Genomic DNA, 19,404 nt, shown 5'->3' with positions numbered 1-19,404 from the left:
TAGGGCAATCCACAAATTGTGATACCCTCCCGCTAAATGGTCTTTTAAGCGGGTTACCCTACCACTCCTTAATACATGATCACATAAATTACAAATACTCCCGAATCAATTATCGAGAGTGGGCCGACCGTACCTTCACCCTATATCAGGTTGTCTCCCTCCTCTTTCTCCCGACATATTTTATCTGTAAAAGAATATTATATTAATACTTGTTAGGGCCCACCTTGGTGCATGTACTATATATTCATGACACTTATCCATTTTGTCAAATTATTTTAAGGAGTGATCCAAAAAATCAGAATTATTCATGCCACTCATGGAAAATAGATGGATGGTGTGGATAAAACACATACATCATGATGGGGCCATAGAGCATCATCCAATAGGCAATAAGCAATTAAATACAAAAACACATGCAATATATGGTAAGACACTAAAATTTTAGTCTCGTGTGTGGTCTCATCTAGATCTTTGCGACTTTATCGACAGGTTCATGTGTGGTCTCATTCCAGTAGCCCCCATAAAGTTTTTTATTGTGGGGATTTAATCACCAGTGGCCCTAGAAGTTGTGGGGACATGGCACACGTGTGCTGGATCATGGCATTCCATCAGGTTGTCCACGTATGTAAACATTTCCTAGTCTTGGTCCGCTCACCAGTCGGTTGGACTGTCTCATCTCGATGGTTGTCAAAAGTGGGCTCCACGTGTACAGTGTACTGGCCACATGTATAGTGGCCCCCACATATACCGGCCACATGTATAGTTGTTCATGCATGCAACATCATCCCACATATAAAGTATGCCAGATACTCCAAACATGGATGATGCACACATAGAGAGTTAAGTGAGCCATAAATGTAGAATGGTCTAGATCATTGAACCATGGGTCCAAACAATTGGATGGATGATGCTCAATTTAAGATCCACACAAATAATTTCATTAGTCCGTACAATGGTTGGATTTTGCCCGGAAGAAAATCCAATTTCCTACCTAATTTAATCCCATCTATTGCGTTAATTTGATGGGCCTTGACAACATATAGAACATGCCCTAAGAAATTCACCGATTCTAGATCCAGACAGTTACTTTTCATCAGTCCAAACAATGGTTGGGTGATGCCCAATTTTTTGTTCATGACCTATAATGATCTTTAAAAACGGATGAACCGCGTGGCTAAGGAACATAAATTCACGATTGGCCTCACAAAATTTACTCGGTACACTAACTTTACAGAGTTACTCAGCAGGATTCGCTTCCAAGTTACAACCGCTAGAAGCGGACTGTGTAATATTATCTCAACGGGCTATAGTGTCTGAGTAAAATCTATACCCATCATAATGTATGTGTCTTATCCCCTCCGTCCATCCGTGTTATCACATCATTATACTGCATGAGCCCAAAATAGAATTATATCCAAATCTCAAATGGACCACACCATAGGAAAAAGTGTGAATTGAATGTCTACCGTTGAAAACCGTTTGGGGTCACAAAAGTTTTGTAATTTAGATATGCTTCAATTTTTGGCGGGTGCCCTAAATTGATCTGTTAAAATGGATCCACGGCATGGATAAGACATATATATACATGGTGGGCCCATGGAGTTTATTCAGTACACGGTCCGCTTCCACAGCCGCTCAGGTTAGTGCAAATACCACCGTACATGTGGCAATCACGCACCTCAATCCAACCCCTACAAAGTGTGGACCCACAACAGATGAGGTATCAGTCGTAAATGGTCCCACTGAAAGTAGGGAACATGATTTTGGATGGCTGGATAGAGGTAAATGGTACATAACACCTCATCTGTGCAAAGTGTTCTGTGTTTTGGAGAGCTGTGGACATACTTCTATTTTGGAATTAACGGTTAAAATGATCTGAAAAAACAGATGGACGGCGTGGATAACCCACAGACATTCATAGTAGGCCCAACTGAGTTTACTCAGTACGATTAAAACGTTCCGAAGAACACAGTACGCAATCCTATTTCGAAATATAGTGAATAAACTATTCATTGACGTGAAGTGACGTCACCAAGTTATGTGCGTCCCATCATGATTTATTTTTTGTATCCACACCATCCATCCATTTGAAGAGATAATTTTAGGGAGCTGAGTCAAAGAATGAGTCAGATCTAGAGCTTGAGTGGATCCCACCACAGAAAACAGTGGAGAGAGTAACGCCCACCATTAAAAACTTCTCGAGGGCTATAAGAGTTTTTGATCAAGATGATATTTGTGTTTTCCCTTAGTCCATATCTTCCTAGACTTTTGAACAGATTAGATCACAAATAAACATTATGATGGGCCCTAGGAAGGTTTCGAGTTTCAATGGTGGCGGACTTAACTTGTTGTTTTTTGTGGTGGGGTCCACTCGAGCTTTGGATCAGCCTCGTTCTTCAATTAATGCACTAAAATGATCTATACAAATGGATGGATGGTGTGGATACAACATATACATCATGATGGGGCCGTGGTCAAGGTCACACTTACGTCGCTCTTCCGTGTGCAACGGATTGACAGTGGATTAGTTGTTACCTGAGAAGAACTCCGTGTTACGCTCGTGCGGGCCCATCTTGATGTATTTTTTTTTATATCTATGCCATCCATCTATTTTTTCATTCCATTTTAGGGCATGATACCAAACTCTAAGAAGATCCAAATCTCAGATGGACCATACCAAACCTAAACGGTGGGCGTCGGTCCACTACAAATTTAGATCTGCCTTATTGTTGGTGTCATGCCCAAAAATAATATTTTCAAATGAATGGATGGTATTGTTGGTGTCATGCCCAAAAATAATATTTTCAAATGAATGGATGGTATTGTTGGTGTCATGCCCAAAAATAATATTTTCAAATGAATGGACGGTGTGGATACGACACATACATTACCATGAGACCCACAAAACTTCATGACATCACTTAAGTGAATGCGGCTCACTACACTTAGTGTACTGAGTAAATATTTATTTGCCATCCAACTAGTTTATAAGATTATACAGACATGGATAAAGAAAACAAAAATATAAGTTTGATCCAAAACTTCGGTGGCCTTGAGAAATTTTCAATGGCAGAAGTTCAAGTCAACTGCTTCCCGTGGTGTGGTCCATTTGAAAATTATATATGCTTCATTTTTGAGCTCAAACTCTAAAATTATATGGAATAATAGATAGAAAGAACAGATAAAATACATGAATTATGACGGCCTTCGCGGAGTTTACTAGCATGGTGAGTTACTCACTAGGCAAACCGCTTCCGTTGGATGGAAAATAAACATTTCTGTGGATCCATGATGTTTTTAATAGTAGGAATTTAGTTAAGGTTCTTTCTTATGGTGTACTTGAGACTTGGATCAGCTTCATTTTTTGGATCATAACCTAAAATGAGCTTCCATTACGGATGGACGGTGTGGATGTAAGGAAAGTACATCACTGTGGGCCCATAGTTAGGCATCAGAAACCGCCCCGTTCCGCACTTACGCGAAAGAGAAATAAAAAAAAAAAAAAGGAGAAGAAAAATTACAAAAAATAACACTTACAGGGATCCAAACGGCCTCTTTGTATTTTTTTGGCTAGAGAACTCTCTCTCTCTCTCTCTCTCTCTCTCTGCGGCATTTCAATGGAATCGGCTCCATGCCCCACAACTCCAAGATGGAACGTCGATCGTCCATTTCTGACGGGCAGATTCCATCAGGTGTCACCCCCGATCTCTTCAAAAACAGTTCACAGCATCATACCTCCATTTCTCATACCCAAAAGAATTTTCCAGTATTATCCATCATAATTTAGCTTTTTCCTATTTTGTTCCTCGTCGGTTTCAGGAAATCAGGCCTTCTTCCAACACTCAAACAGCAGGTGGCGTGAAAGGAATCGCTTCTGATTCCTTCAGGTAAATATCCAACCTTCTTGAATTTCAATTACTCTTCCTCTTTTTTGAATTTTTTTCCGGAATTATGTTTTTTGAGAAAACGTGCCATGCTCGGCCCTAATTACAGGCCTTTTTATGTTTGGGACCAGCATTTGTACAGGCAGCGGACGTCTGTCAGTGATTCAGACCATTCATGGGGTGGATCCCACTGTGGATGGATGATCAGACTAGAAACAACCAACTCCATGAACAGTGCCCACCTCCAATTAGTTGATCTTTCTCTGTTGCATATGGACGGTTGGATATAATGTCTTTTTAACTGTCCATTTTCAGGCTGTGAGAGTGTAAAATTGGGGTTTTATTTGGGGAGCATTGTGGCTCCTCAGTTGAGTGGTCTTGATAAGGCCGGCTCCCATACGTATAAAGTGCTGTCCCATACGTATAAAGTGCTGTCCTAGATGGATAATCTGGCAATTGCAGTCACGGATTGTGTATTTTGTCTCTTTTATTTCTAATTATTTTGTAGAGACAATATAGAATTCTCGGATTCAGGGTTTACTTCAGTACAGGTGGGTCCCATGTATTTAGTGATTCATATTGTTAAGCTGGTGGGACCCATCCAAGAAATCATCTGGATTGCTGGAAGGTGGGGTGGCTCCTTTTGTATGCAATACTATCCCAAACAAAAAGATGGTGGTAATTTCTGAAGAGCGTTGTCCTTTCCTCATTGTTGTAATGGCTATTGGCAAGTATATCGCATATTTGGATTGAATCTTGAGTGAGAGTTCATGAGATTTTTTTTTTTTTCTTTTTTTGTTTATTCTTTTCAGCAATCGGGGCTCACAAAATTCAGTTGGTTATTATCATAACTCTGTTCAGGTATGCTTTTTTTCTGAATAATAGGTGAATGCTATCATTCAAATTTTTTTTTTGTATGTCTGCTTATTTAGCTCATTTTAGTTGGGTGTTGCCACTTTATTTTACTACTTTGTTGAATATTCAAAAAGGGGACATGCTTGTCATTGTAGATAGTTTGCTGCATATAGAAGATTGAATTATTATTGTTTCATGCAGCATTTCTGTTTTGTAATTCTCATTCATGGATGTTCAGGTGTTCTTTTCTACAGTTTACAATTTCAGAGTACCATTAGCTGTATATATTTTATGCTAATTTAGCTTCTTTTACTTTGCCAGACTGCTTCCTTAATATTAAATTCTTCAGTATTCAAGAACTAGTGCGTTTGTTATAGTTGATGGTCGTTGCTAGTGTTTCATGGCAGTTTTCTGGTTTTGTACTCCTGTGATTTGGGTGTGAGGTTTCTATGATATTTCAGGAGCTGTTAGTAATTGAGGATCTGCTTTCTGCCATGGTTGGAATTGAGGGGCGGTACATTTCAATCAAAAGAGTTTGTGGGAAGGACAGTCAAGTTGCCTTTCAGGTTGATGCATCCATGGACTTGGCGCTGCAGGTGAGTCAGCAAAGCCACTGAATTCTGGTGTATTTGGTGATATAAACTGATTTGGATTTATTTAATGCATGCAGGAAATGGCAAAAAGGATATTTCCTCTTTGTGAAAACTTTCTGGCAATTAGTCAGTTCGTTGAATTGAGATCGCAATTCAAAAATGGCTTGGTCAATCATGCCTTTGCTGCTGCACTAAGGGCTCTCCTTCTAGTAGGTGTTTCTGTTACCTGGATTATTGGATTCATGTAAATTAGGTAACAGTTTGTTGGTTGGTTGTGTTTGTTTCCTTGTAAGAGGAGGGGAAGCTTTTATATGGTTTGGGCGTGTCTCTATAAATATATGATTCTTCTTGTGCCATTGTCGTGCGTAAGCATTTGTTTCTTGAAGCACCATTGACCTTCTAATTCATGTGCATAAACAATTTATATAAAAACCACAAAACTTAAGATCTTTTATTTGGGATTTTAGATACTTTCATCAATGGAAACTCCCATTGGAAGTGATGCACCTGCTGCTCCCAGGCCTAGGTAAAGCAGAAGGGTTGATGTAAGGTCGATTGCTGGTCATAGAAGCAGGTCCATCGACAGGTATCCCGATCTACAGGTACTCGAGCCGATTCAAAAGCATTTGGATCTGTTTAAAAACCGTGTCAAGTTTGGGTCTACTGTATTAGACCTGCTTAAAAGTCGGGATAGGTTGGTTACCTAATTGGATAGTCGATGGGTACATGGTTAACATCAATATTACATCTCTACCATATATAACGTGAGTAGCGGGGGACAATTTTGTCCCTACAATTAGTTTTTCTAGGGCTGACAACCTTGGATATTCAATGGACATGGAAGAAATTTCAAATGAAGGTAGGGGCATTTTGGGAACTGAAAAATGTGGCTGTTATTGTCAGTCCTACACTAAAGATTTCACCTGCTAAAAGCTTGCAGCAGCTTAGGTAAAAGCAGTGTTTGGACAATTTTACAATTTTACTCTTACAATTAGTTAGGGAAGAGCCTTTTTCAAGGGCAATTTTGTCGTTTCTCTCTTCTTGCTGCAAATAGCCATCCCGACCACTCTTCTTCTTTCTGCATGTAGCTAGCACGTAAGGTGTGTTGTAAGAAGCCCGTGCGACAGTGGTTCCGTGGGCCCACTGTGGTGATTGTGTTAAAGACACTCTGTACATTTGTTGTGCTGGTTCATTTTAGAGTGTCACACCAAAATTTAGGTGGATCGAACACTCAAATGGGCCACAAAGTTGGGAACAGTTTGTATGGGCGGTCCATGTTGTTCAATGCGTCTCTCTTTTTCTCCATGCGTGTATATGCAACTCAGTGTAGCCTCATCCCTTCTCTATGCGAGTATATGCAAAAATTGCCCATTCAATGATCAAGATTGTTGATATGATGGTTCCTGTTGTGGAAACGAGCTCTAAAAAGTATAGACCATCTAATGTGGACCATGGGGCCATTAATAAATGATCAGGATCACTAGACCATGGACATCACTTGGAGATGGAGCTCACCCATCTCCAGCTTCTGCCATCACATGAAAGGGCTACAACACCAAAATCACAGTGATTTCTTGTATCTGTCATATTACCAGCTTGAAAAATGGACATTAAGAAAATTTGAACCAAAAAGAGCAATGTTCTGCATTCAATGGGTTGCAACCATATCAAATGGATATTATTTTACGATCAACATGATATTTGGGTTATGCTGCACTCTTCTGTTGCCCTAGATTTGATGGGTGCCCGAAGGCCCCGAACCCAATTGGATTTAGTTCTAATAACTCAAGTATGGCACTTGACCCTAAACTCTACAGGACTTGGATCCGATTCCCTTAGGCCAGTTTGGACTTGGGTACATACCTGACCTGAGCCCAGCCCATTGATCCATTTCAATTCCTTATTTGAACATGATTGGTAGAACATGATTCTTAGGACTAACCCCAAATAGTTGTGACAAGGCAGCTATTATCATAATGATGATTCTTTAGTGTCTGATGATTAGGAGCCACAATTATATGAAACAAAATACTATTATGATGAGGACATCACGTCACATACACTCTTATGTACGTATCAGAGAAGGAGGTGGGTTGGATTGGAGGGATGCGACGATCGGGCCATTGGATCACTTGATCGTCCACATCAGTTTTAGACTTTATCATATTTTAGAATTTAGTTTTTCATTATTTTATATTTAGATACATTATGAGTGTTTTAGTTGATTTTATTTAGACTAGGGCTATTTTCGTTAAAGTTCACAAGACAGAGATTTTTGTAATTTTTGAAACTTCTTGGATCTATAAAAAGAGGAGGGTGTGTGACCTCTCCCTCATTGAGTTTCATGATTAAAAAAGAGAAAAGCTCTTGCTTTCTGCTCCTACCTTCATGCGATTTGAAGATAGTTCCATGCGATTTAGAAGGAAGATTGGTGCGAGGCTAATCTTCATCAACGAAGGTGCGAGGTCTCCATCTATCCCCACACCATCTTCTCTTTTCTTCCCCATCTAGGTATTTTCTTCAGGTTCTTCTTTCTTCCCATCACAGATCTTCGTCTTCTCCCAAACTCAATCTTCCCATACCCATCCACAATCCAAACTCTAACCCTAAACATAAAATTCCTAAATTTTCTACTTTCCAAAATTACCCAAACCCTAATTTTCACCCTAAGTTGTATTAGGTTTTCTATTTTGAAATAGACTATACCCTATGCTAATTGGATGTACGTACATCCATTAGATCCTAGTTTCTTTTTATTTAATGATCATATGTTACGATGTTGGTAGCTTAGGTCAGGACTATACATGATTTTCTTTTGATTTTCATGATATTTGTGATGAATATAGCGATGTTTGTGTTTTTTTTGTTAAATATCTTAATTTGGTTATTTGATCTCACATGTTACTTAGTTCATGCATCGGTCCTGCATTATATTATCTTTAAGCACCGATACACCCACCCTGTATCGGTTCCGGGCTGGTACGCATACAAGAGCCAATTTTTTACTTTTTACTTTTTTCCTTTTCATTTCATTATGAGAGGTAGCTTAGAAACTCATCTCAACTAGATCTAGGCCTATTTGAAGATCAAAACACAGTATTTGAGTGGGATGCAATGAATCAAAGAATATTCTGTTTTGGCGAAAATTAGAAAAAGTGGCAAACCATCACTCATTTTTGTTTTTTCTTCTTGGATTAGTTGGGAATCTACATATAATTCATTGTAGTTCATTCAAGATATTTGTGATTGTCATCTAATCATGGATATTTTCTTTCCAGATAACCTATGGTGATTCCTGTTTTGTTCAATTCAAAACTTAAAATACATAAAAGAATTCATTACAACAAGGATTGACAATCAACCAAAGAACTTCTATTTACCAAATGGTTTAACACCAAATTTAGAAGTCAAAGATTCAATGACTCAACTTTCAATAGGTCAGGTCAACAAATGTGTTCTAAAAAGCTAATGGTCTGACACACCATTTAATACATCCAAAACTTGAAAAGGAAAGAAAAGAAAAGAAAGGAAAAGATAGATTGTTTTGTTTACATTATTTCCTTGTTTTCATCATCATATACATATAGCCTAATTTACACAATGCTCGACTTACACAGATTTAGCATTTGAACATATTTATATTTTCAACCCAAATGCAGCCATACACTGGTAGTCTCTTGCAAGTGATAATGTATTACTTATGATATGCCGTCCATGAACACATGGAAGGGAGGGTACAAGGGCAGGAGGGAGGATCTACTTCAACTGATCCTCTTGCTGCTCCCTCTTTAGCAAGGTTATTGGTAGTCTCATTCATTTCCCTAAGAAACGGTTAAAGGAGAGTTCCAATTTTGGTACAAGACCAGCCTGCATGAGTTATAGCTGTATTCCATCTCAAACAAAAGTTCTTTTTTTCATGCTGAGTTTGGGGGAATTGGATCTCTTTTGATAATTTGTTCATATATCAGGATTACCAGGCCATGGTGGCACAACTAGAGCACCAATTCCGACTTGGAAGACTTTCCATTCAAGGATTATGGTTTTTCTGTCAGGTTAAAAGTTGTCTCCAATCTCCTTTGTCGATGTCAACGGTTCCCTTTATATCCACTCAACCATAAGCATGGTTTTTACTGTCTCTCAGCCTATGATGGGATCAATGCATGCTTTGTCGATTGTGATAGAGAAGGCTTCTGCAAACGATCTTTCAGGTTCAGCAGTTCTTAATCTCTTGCAGAGCCAGGTAAAATGGCATCTCTCATTAATCTGATTATTCTTGGCAGAAATTCTTCCTCGATATGCTTTTTTTTCTTTTTTCTTTTTTTTCCTTTGATGTTGCGTCTGTTCATATTATTTTCTGCTAAAATATTTAGTTTTGTTTGGAAAATCATTAGTTTAATATATCTGTTTGTCTGAATGATGTTTCCACTGTTTCTCTTCTGACATCATCAACAATGAATTAGCAGAGATTTCTCAATGTATATTCTCGACATATGCCATCATTGTAGATCATCCACCAGCTCACTTGCTTCTGAAGAACAACAGGAAACAGTTGCAGGATCCTTCTAACTAGGTGCTGCTCCCACTTCAAATCATGCTTAAGGCTCCTCATTCCAGCTCCCGCTCCCGCTCCCGCTTCCTACCCATTAATACTTGTTTATTTTTTGAAACGGATGCTTCCCCATCATGAACCCGAATCTGTTGCTAGTTTGCTTCACGCTTCATGCAACTATAGGAAAGATGGCTTCAATTGGAGAGGTGAAGTTCATAATTTCATTGATAATGGAAGCAGCACCCAATGGCCGAAGAGCCCTTAAGTCCTTGCAGGTGTGTTGGAAGATCTCTCAATTATCAAGGGTGCATTCAGGATCTAACAGACCACTTTAAACCTTCCAAGAGGGTTCTTAACTCCCCCTAACCGACCAAATTAGGCTGGAGCAAATGTGAATGCTTTTGTTCATGTTGTTCCTAAAGGCACCGCCATTGCTTGCTGGACTCGAAGAGGGGCATTCCATCTTGGTTTGACTCTTTCCTATTAGAATACCACCCTCCATGACCTCTTTCCAGTTAGCTTGGTTTCTATAAAAAAAGCATACCCAAAAATCTTTCTAGAAAGAGCAGAATGAGTAATGGAAATCGATATTCTCTCCATCATTTGGGTATGCACACCTTCAGAATACAGTTTTTTCTGTCAAGCCATACACCCTAAAGAGCAGCATAAGGAAGACTTCACCAAAGAATTCTCCCCTTTGCATGGAATGGCCTAGAGCTCCAGCTAAAGAACTGACCTTCCAACATTCATTGGAACACTGAATAAATCCTCAATAGATTGAGACAAAAATCCCATTTATGTCTTTTCACTGAATGATGAATCCTTTGCACTGCAATTCTAATCTAATGGATTATCGGCGGAATAAAAGAGCAAACATCAGTCTCTCAAGTTCAATTTCCAAGGGAAAGTGCATAAATTGTGGCATCAAAGATTGCAAGCCATTTGGCTTGTAGTGGGTGACAAAAATACCAAGTTTTTTCATGGTATTGCCAATGCTAGTAAAAAAAAATAATCCATAGCTTATAGGTGAATATGAGAATGGTGGAGTGAAAGTAGTATTCGAGTTGTCGGTATCACTACAAGTTTCGCTGGCCGGAGATAAAGATATAATATCATTATCGCCAATAACCGGAAATGCAGGGAAAAAGGGGGAAACATGGAGAAAATGGTGGAATTTTTCAGTGAAACTTCAGGACATGCCTAAATACACATATTTACATATTCAGGAATGAAAAAATTGCAAAAAGAATGCATTAAATTAGAAGTTTCCATTTAATGGGGGCCAAAAGGATAGGATTGGCCCATCCATCAAAATTTTTTGGTGGTGTTCCATTATTTCCTATCATATGGTCCACTTAATAAATAGATAGGATTGTTTTTTTTAAAGCATGCCATCATCATCATCATGGTGGGGCTCACTTAGTGTGTGGTTGGATGGCACATGCAGAGCAAGGCGAAGGATCAAAGAAGTACTAGTGGATAAGCAGGTGAATGACTTGTAGACCAAGCTTATAATTCTACCTGGACTCGTAGACGAACTACTAATCTATGATCTATTGATATTAGGAAACCTCCTGCGGTCGGAATTGTCTACAACACTTCTACTAGGCAAGTAAAACAAATGAGATCTGTTGGGCCCACTTTGTTGATAGAATATGTAAATCTGCTCCATCCATCGGATGAGAACCATTATTTGAACCGTACAAATGAAAAATCAACCTTATAGAAAACTGAAGTGGGCTACACCAATCAGAACAATGTAAAATTTCTCTTAAAACCACCGAGTTCAGGTGGTGGGAGCCGCTTGATTTTTGTAGCAAGCTCATCTTTTTTGCATCTTAACTTCATCTCAGTGAGATAAACGTGGTTAACGGGTTTGATGAAAGATAAGCATTATGGTGGCCCTCAGCACCGATGCTTCAAGTGGACCCCACCATAGAAAATAGTGGGGACAGTGACATCCACTGTTCAAAACTTCTTAGGGGCCACAGTAGTTTCCGATGAAGCTGATATTTTTGTTTTCACTTCATCTATCTCTATGTTAACTTATGAATAGGATGGATTTCAAAAATACATCACTGTGGGCCCTATAAATGTTTCAGTGGTGGGTGTGACCGCTCCCATGGTTTTCTGTGGTGGGTCCACTTGAAATTTAGATCTATCTCATTCATTTGTAATGCCATAAAACGATCTCTAAAAATGGTTGGATAGTATGGATACAACAAATGCATCATGGTGGGGTCCACAGAGTTTGGTGATGTCACTTTAGTAAGGATTTGGCTATGGACCTTGTCGGTATCCAATCCGTGCCCGTTTCAATGGCAGGGCATTCAATCCTGATCCGCGGGATGCGAATTTCCTTCCTGCGCTGGAAACTCAGGTGGGGCCCACTGGGATGTTTGTGAAAAATCCTCCCCGTCCATCCGTTTTGTGAGTTCATTTTAGGACATGTTGCAAAAAATGAACCATATCTAAAGCTCAAGTGAGCCGAAAACGTGATAATTAAATGTCCACAGTTGAAATATTCGTGGGGCCACAAAAGTTTTGATTCATGCTAATATTTTTGTTTTCAGTTCATCCCAATAGGAATGACGTTATTAACGCTATGGATGTTATCTAAACATCACCGTTGAACCCAGGAAGGTTTCAACGGTAGGAATATCCCTAACCACATTTTCCTTTAGTACGGCTCACTTGAGCTTTGGATACGGTTCATTTTTGGCAACATGTCCTAAAATGAAATCACAAAACGGATGGACGGGGAGGATTTCTCACAAACATTACAGTGGGCCCCACCTGAGTTTGCAGCGCAGGAACGTACAGGGAAAGGCTTTCGTAGGAAATCCGTGTCCCTGATCCGTGCCCATCCGCTACGGAAGCGGATTGGCTACTCCCCCTGCCGTGCTCTGTGGGCCCCAACACGAGTTATGTGTTTCATCCATGCCGTCGCTCTATTATTATAGATAATTTTATGGTATGAGAAAAAAAAAAAGAGATATATCCCAATCTCAATTGGACCACATTACAGGAAATAATGTTGAATGAACTTTGACCATTAAAAACTTTTTGGGGGCCATAAGGGTTTTGGAACAACCTGATCTTTGGTTTTTCCCTTCATCTGGGTCTTGTATGACCTAATTAACAGATTGGATTTCAAATAAACAGTACAGTGGGCCTTAGGAGGATTTAAATGATGAGTATCCGATCACTATTATTTTCCTGTGGTGTGGTCCACCTGAGATTTTTATGCCTCTCGATTTTGGGATAAAGCCCTACAATGATCTGTAAAACTGGATGAACGGAATGGATAATATACATACATCATGGTGGGCCGCACACACATCATGGCTGGACCACACCGCAGGAAACAATTGAATTGCACGTCTACCGTTGAAAAATTCTTGGGGGCCACAGAAGTTTTGGATATGCTTCAATTTTGGGCTCAACCCCTTGAATTAGATGGAAAAACAGATGGACGGCTTAGATAGACCACATACATTCAAAGTGGGCCCAACTAAGTTTAGTCGGCCGACATCCGATTAACCAGGCGTTCGCCAATAACTCAGTAGTTCGTCCGATTTACCTCCCAAGGCGAGAGGGATTTTCGCAGGGTGCGAACTCCTCACCAGTGCGAGAGGGATTTTCGCTTGGTGAAATCCGATTTCCCAATGCGAGAGTGATTTTCGCTCGGTGCGAAATCCGATTTTCCAGTGCGAGAGGGATTTTCGCTTGAAGGAAGAATTTTTTTTAAAAAAAAAAAAAAAAAAAACCTAAAGAGGGGAGATGGCTAGATAAGAGGGGTTTTGCGTACACGTACCGTCTCGGTCGATCGAGAAGCTCCTGTTCCATCTTCGGTTTTGACTTCCGATTAACTAGGTACGAAAATCACTTTGAAGTTTTTTTCCTCCAATTTTTATGTTTTCACGCAATTTCAGCTTTGATATTCCCGATATTTATCAAAGAAAAGAGGTAGTTAGTTGCAGTTTTCCCGTGATAGGTTGTGTGGTTGGTGGCTACAGTCGATATTCCGATAATGTCGCATGTATTTTGATAATATCTCCCGATATTTCGTCGATAATGTAGTACGGAATGGAATATTCCGATAATATCACCCATATAAAAAAAAATCGCCGATATTTTGCCGATTTTTCACTGACAACTGGCAGAGAAACGAATAAAGGGGGTTTCGGTGTTGCAGCGCTGGCGACACCGATATTACCGACATTTCACCGATAACTTAAACACTGAGTGAAAGCAAGAATTTTGTAATGCTGGGGTGGAATTCTATTATGATCTCCTTTCAGTTGATGGTTGGGCATGTCTTGGTCTTAACAATTTGGAATTTGATCAAGTTAATGAGGAGAAATGATTTAAATATCGATATTGATGCACGTATCACTCCCTTGGGATATGGTAACATATCAGTATCACATGGAAAATATCGCGAGTATTGAGGCATATATGCTGTTTGAGAAAAATATTCGGAAATGATGGATTTTTTCAATAAAATTTTAGGATATGTTGAAAGAGACATGATTACTCTCTTAGAACTCAAAAGATCACAAAAAACAAGTATCTACAACATGTTTCCTTGTGTAGGGTCCTAAACTATGCGGTCTGACAGAAGTGATGTAATTATATAAAAAATGAGTTCATATAATTCATAGATAATACAAAACAAGTATGAAAACATATTCCCCTAAACAAATTGGAGTAAAAATAGATTTTTGTGAGTTATTTATTTATTTATTTTATTTTTTGTGATTTTGTTTTTCAAATTTCTAGTGGGGGAATGTATCGCTGATATGTATCACAGTGTGTTAACGATGCAAAGGAATTTTATGAAAGTTATGAAAGCAAAAAATTCCATTTGGTTAAGTCAAAAGGGGTTTGCTGTCTGTAGGAATTAGGGGTAATTGGAATCAAACTTATCAAGATTGCAAATCTATGAACTGGGCTCTATTGGGTAAGTGTGGAGGTTTGGTACCTAGAATGATCATCTTTGGAAAAAAATTATCTCTTGGAATTATGGTACATATTGGGGAGGGTGGTTTACTCTTGGGTCTTTCTTGCTTCTTCCCTCGGGTATTTGGAAGACAGTGATGGTACTATTCAATTCACAGAAGGGTTGTCTTAAGATATTAGTGGCAACATACGTGTAGATTCTGAGAGGATATGTGGTGTGGTGATAGATCTCTTCCTGTTTTTGGGAGACTATAGGATCTCAGCCAAGCAGGGTGGTTCGATATCCCAATGCTTCAATTTGATGGGGGATGTGGCCGTCTCTATGCCTCTGTAGAAATCTCACAGATGATGAGATTTGGGATTTTATTAGGTTACAACATCGACTTTGGAGCCATGCCCTCTCTTATAAGATTGCTGAGTTGGTGATGGAAGGCTGATGAATTGAGCATTTTCTCTATTAGATTTTGCTAGTTACTTAAAAAATGGTGGCTAGGTCGGACAGGTTGACTTGTTGGCACATTTTGGTATTATCCTAGCCCCCAAGACTTTGGTTCTAAAAATCAGATACGATACAGTGAAACCGGCCATATCTTATCCCTCTCACTCTTGATCCCCAATACAAGATATGGGGTTGAATCGGCCAATTGGGGGAAAAATGGGTTGTATTGATCCTACTGGATCCTATTGATTGTACTGGATCCCATATAGCTTAATACAGTCATAAAGGCCGTGTTTAAATCTTTTTCGTTTTGATTTCTCTCTGTTTTTATTTTTTTAAATGTCTTAAAAAAAAAAATCAACTATAGAGGAAGCATATAAACTCATTTTTTACCAATCTAGTCCTACTATCTTGAAAAAAAAACAAGAATTGAGTGGTATTTGGCGAATCTTAGTGGAATGGTCCATTTTGGGAAAATCGGGAAAATGGCAAACCATCACTTTTTTTTTTTTTTCCTTTTTGTTTTTCATCTTCTTTCATTGCGTTTCAATGTAATGGAATCTATCAAATCATGCTTGACTTGTGTTTGGTTAGTGCATGTTTGTTTGGTTGACTTTCAGCATGTCAAGCAGACACAACATTTCTATATAAGAATAGTCTGACACACCACGGTATACATGTTAAAAACCTAGAAAGAATGATAGATTATAGTGTTTTTCATCTTTTCTTATTTTCTTGATAAATGTTTGAGTTTTGGGTCAGGAAACTTTGGCCAATATGGTCCTAATACTCTCCATTGTTATTGGGCCCGAGAGTGATCGTTGTCGGGTAGCTAGTCACAAATGATAAAGTCTTGATCATTGACAACTTTTGTAAAAGGAAAACACTGATTATGAATGCCTCCTGATGCCTCAAAGGCGTGGAGTCAGTGGATTATCTCTTCATTTGGTACAAATTTGCTTTAGCCATTTGGAGGAAATTCTTAGCTCCTTTTGATTTGTAGTTGGTTATGCCAGGTGCGGTTGTAGCCTTTATTCTTTCTTGGATATAGGGGTCCCAAGGCAAAAGAAAAAGGAGAAACTTATGGTGTTTCTCTATGCTGTCCGATCTTGACCTCTTTGGTGGTGTGTGCATCTATTGCTGCATTTCCAGGGATGTGGGATGATTCCTCTTCATTCTTCATCCATTTCTTAACTAAAACCTCACCCGGCAATAAGTTTCAACTAAAGCCTCACCTCCACAACTTCTCCTACTTGTAGAGAGCGTGCATCTATTTTGTGCATGTACATGGGTATATTTTGGGCTTGAGTGTATGTGTATTTTGGGGATCTCAGGGTAGTAACCAAATCAAAAGGACGGAGTTCGGGGTCGGATACATTACATACTTCTTATATGATCAAACCATAAAGAGATGCCACAGTTGATAATTGATCCCAAAATAGAGAAATAAGCAACAAATTCTATCAGAAATACAACAACCGATGCTAGGCTTTGGAGCAATCAAATTGGAAGAAAACAGAAGTTGTGATCTCTAATATGTAAATCTTAGATGATCAAACCATAAGGTTGATGATTGAGCCCTTGTAATGAATAAGCAACAAATGCTATGAGAAATAGTGCAGCCAAAGCTATACCCAATAACATGTAGAAATAGATGCTTCCCCGCACCTGCATTCGAATCTATTGCTGCTTCACTTCATGATGCGCGTGGACATCTAGTCATCAAGTGGGCCCAATGTTTAAGTTATCGGCGAAATGTCGATAATATCGACAATAATATCGGTGTCGCCAGCGCTGCGACACCAAAACCCCCTTTATTTGTTTCCCTGCCAGTTGTCGGTAAAAATCGGCAATTTTTTTGATATGGGTGATATTATCGGAATATTCCATTTCGTACTACATTATCGACGGAATATCGGGAGATATTATCGAAATACGGGTGATATTATCGGAATATCGACTATAGTCACCAACGACACAACTTATCACGAGAAAATTGTAGCTAACTGCCTCTTTTCTCTGATAAATATTGGAAATATCGAGGCTGAAATTGCGTGAAAATGTAAAAATTGGGGGAAAAAATTCCAGTGTGATTTTCTTACATGGTTAATCAGAAGTCGGAACTGGAGCTGGAACAGGAGCTTCTCGATCGACAAAGCCGGTACATGTATGCAAAACTCCTCTTATCTCGCCATCTCCCCTCTTTAGGGTTTTTTTTTTTTTTTTTTTTTTAAATTTCTTCCTTCGAGCGAAAATCCCTCTTGCACTGGGAAATCGGATTTCGCACCGAGCGAAAATCACTCTCCCATTGGGAAATCGGATTTCGCCGAGCGAAAATCCCTCCTGCATTGGTGAGGAGTTCGCACCCTGCGAAAATCCCTCTCGCCATGGGAGCTAAATTGGACTAACTACTGAGTTATCAGCGAATGCCTCAGTACGCTCCTATCATACGGACTAAACTCAGTTGGGCCCACTTTGAATGTATGTGGTCTATCTAAGCCGTCCATCTGTTTTTTCATCTAATTCAAGGGGTTGAGCCCAAAATTGAAGCATATCGAAAACTTTTGTGGCCCCCAAGAATTTTTCAACGGTAGACGTGCAATTCAACTGTTTCTTGCGGTGTGGTCCAGCCATGATGTATGTGGGCCCCACCATGATGTATGTATATTATCCATTCCGTTCATCCATTTTTACAGATCATTGTAGGGCTTTATCCCAAAATCGAGAGGGATAAAAATCTCAGGTGGACCACACCACAGGAAAATAATAGTGATCGGATATCCATCATTTAAATCCTCCTAAGGCCCACTGTACTGTTTATTTGACATCCAATTCGTTAATTAGGTCATACAGGATCCAGATGAAGGGAAAAAACAAAGATCAGGTTGTTCCAAAACCTTTATGGCCCCCAAAAAGTTTTTAATGGTCAAAGTTCATTCAACAGTGTTTCCTGTAATGTGGTCCAATTGAGATTGGGATATACCTCATTTTTTTTTTTCTCATACCATAAAATTATCTATAATAATAGAGCGACGGCATGGATGAAACACATACCTCGTGTTGGGGCCCACAGAGCACGGCGGGGGGAGTAGCCAATCCATTTCCGTAGCAGATGGGCGCGGATAAGGGACGCGGATTTCTTGTGAAAGCCTTTCCCTGTATGTTCCTGCGCTGCAAACTCAGGTGGTGCCCAATGTGATGTTTGTGAGAAATCCTCCCTGTCCATCCGTTTTGTGATTTCATTTTAGGACATGTTGCCAAAAATGAATCGTATCCAAAGCTCAAGTGAGCCGTACTAAAGGAAAATGTGGTTAGGGATATTCCTACCATTGAAACCTTCCTGGGTTCAACGGTGATGTTTAGACATCCATACCGTTAATAACGTCATTCCTATTGGGATGAACTGAAAACAAAAATATTAGCATGAATCAAAACTTCTGTGGCCCCACAAATATTTCAATTGTGGACGTTTAATTATCACGTTTTTGGCTCACTTGAGCTTTAGATACGGTTCATTTTTGGCAACATGTCCTAAAATGAACTCACAAAACGGATGGACGGGGAGGATTTTTCACAAACATCACAGTAGGCCCCCACTTGAGTTTCCAGCGCAGGAAGGAAATCCACGTCCCGCGGATCAGGATTGAACGCCCTGCCATTGAAACGGGCGCGGATTGGATACCGACAAGGTCCATAGCCAAATCCTTACTGAAGTGATGTCACCAAACTTTGTGGACCCCACCATGATGCATGTGTTGTATCCATACTGTCCAACCATTTTTAGAGATCGTTTTATGGCATTACAAAGAGAATGAGATAGATCTAAATTTCAAGTGGACCCACCACAGAAAACCATGGGAGCCGTCACACCCACCGTTGAAACATTTATAGGGCTCACGATGATGTATTTTTGAGATCCATCCTATTCATAAGTTAACATAGAGATAGATGAAGTGAAAACAAAAATATCAGCTTCATTGGAAACTACTGTGGCCCCTAAGAAGTTTTGAACAGTGGATGTCACTATCCCCACTATTTTCTATGGTGGGGTCCACTTGAAGCATCGGTGCTGAGGCCCACCATAATGCTTATCTTTCATCAAACCTGTTAACCATGTTT

The 19,404-nt window shown here is 39.5% G+C and overlaps 1 protein-coding gene across 14 annotated transcripts in view; it reads left to right on the top strand.

The window, feature by feature from the left end:
• Positions 1–3,527: 3,527 nt before the first annotated feature.
• LOC131220720 (gamma-tubulin complex component 2-like) overlaps positions 3,528–19,404 on the top strand; it is a 38,282-nt gene continuing 22,405 nt past the window's right edge. For 13 of the 14 annotated variants that reach the window (XR_009158795.1, XR_009158794.1, XR_009158797.1 and 10 more), the window contains exons 1-7: positions 3,528–3,692; positions 3,820–3,887; positions 4,697–4,745; positions 5,201–5,335; positions 5,410–5,541; positions 9,301–9,384; positions 9,474–9,572. Coding sequence is in view for 11 of the 14 variants with exons in the window: in XM_058215521.1 (XP_058071504.1) it covers positions 3,618–3,692; positions 3,820–3,887; positions 4,697–4,745; positions 5,201–5,335; positions 5,410–5,541; positions 9,301–9,384; positions 9,474–9,572 (642 nt within the window). In the remaining 3 variants the exon portion in view is untranslated. Of the gene's footprint in view, positions 3,693–3,819; positions 3,888–4,435; positions 4,563–4,696; positions 4,746–5,200; positions 5,336–5,409; positions 5,542–9,300; positions 9,385–9,473; positions 9,573–19,404 lie in introns of those variants that run through there. The other variant, XM_058215526.1, reaches the window with a different exon arrangement.

Source organism: Magnolia sinica, chromosome 12, assembly GCF_029962835.1.
Source record: "Magnolia sinica isolate HGM2019 chromosome 12, MsV1, whole genome shotgun sequence".
NCBI lineage: Eukaryota > Viridiplantae > Streptophyta > Magnoliopsida > Magnoliales > Magnoliaceae > Magnolia > Magnolia sinica.
Note: the sequence above shows the minus strand (reverse complement) of the source record. Positions and strands in the feature narration are given on the sequence as shown.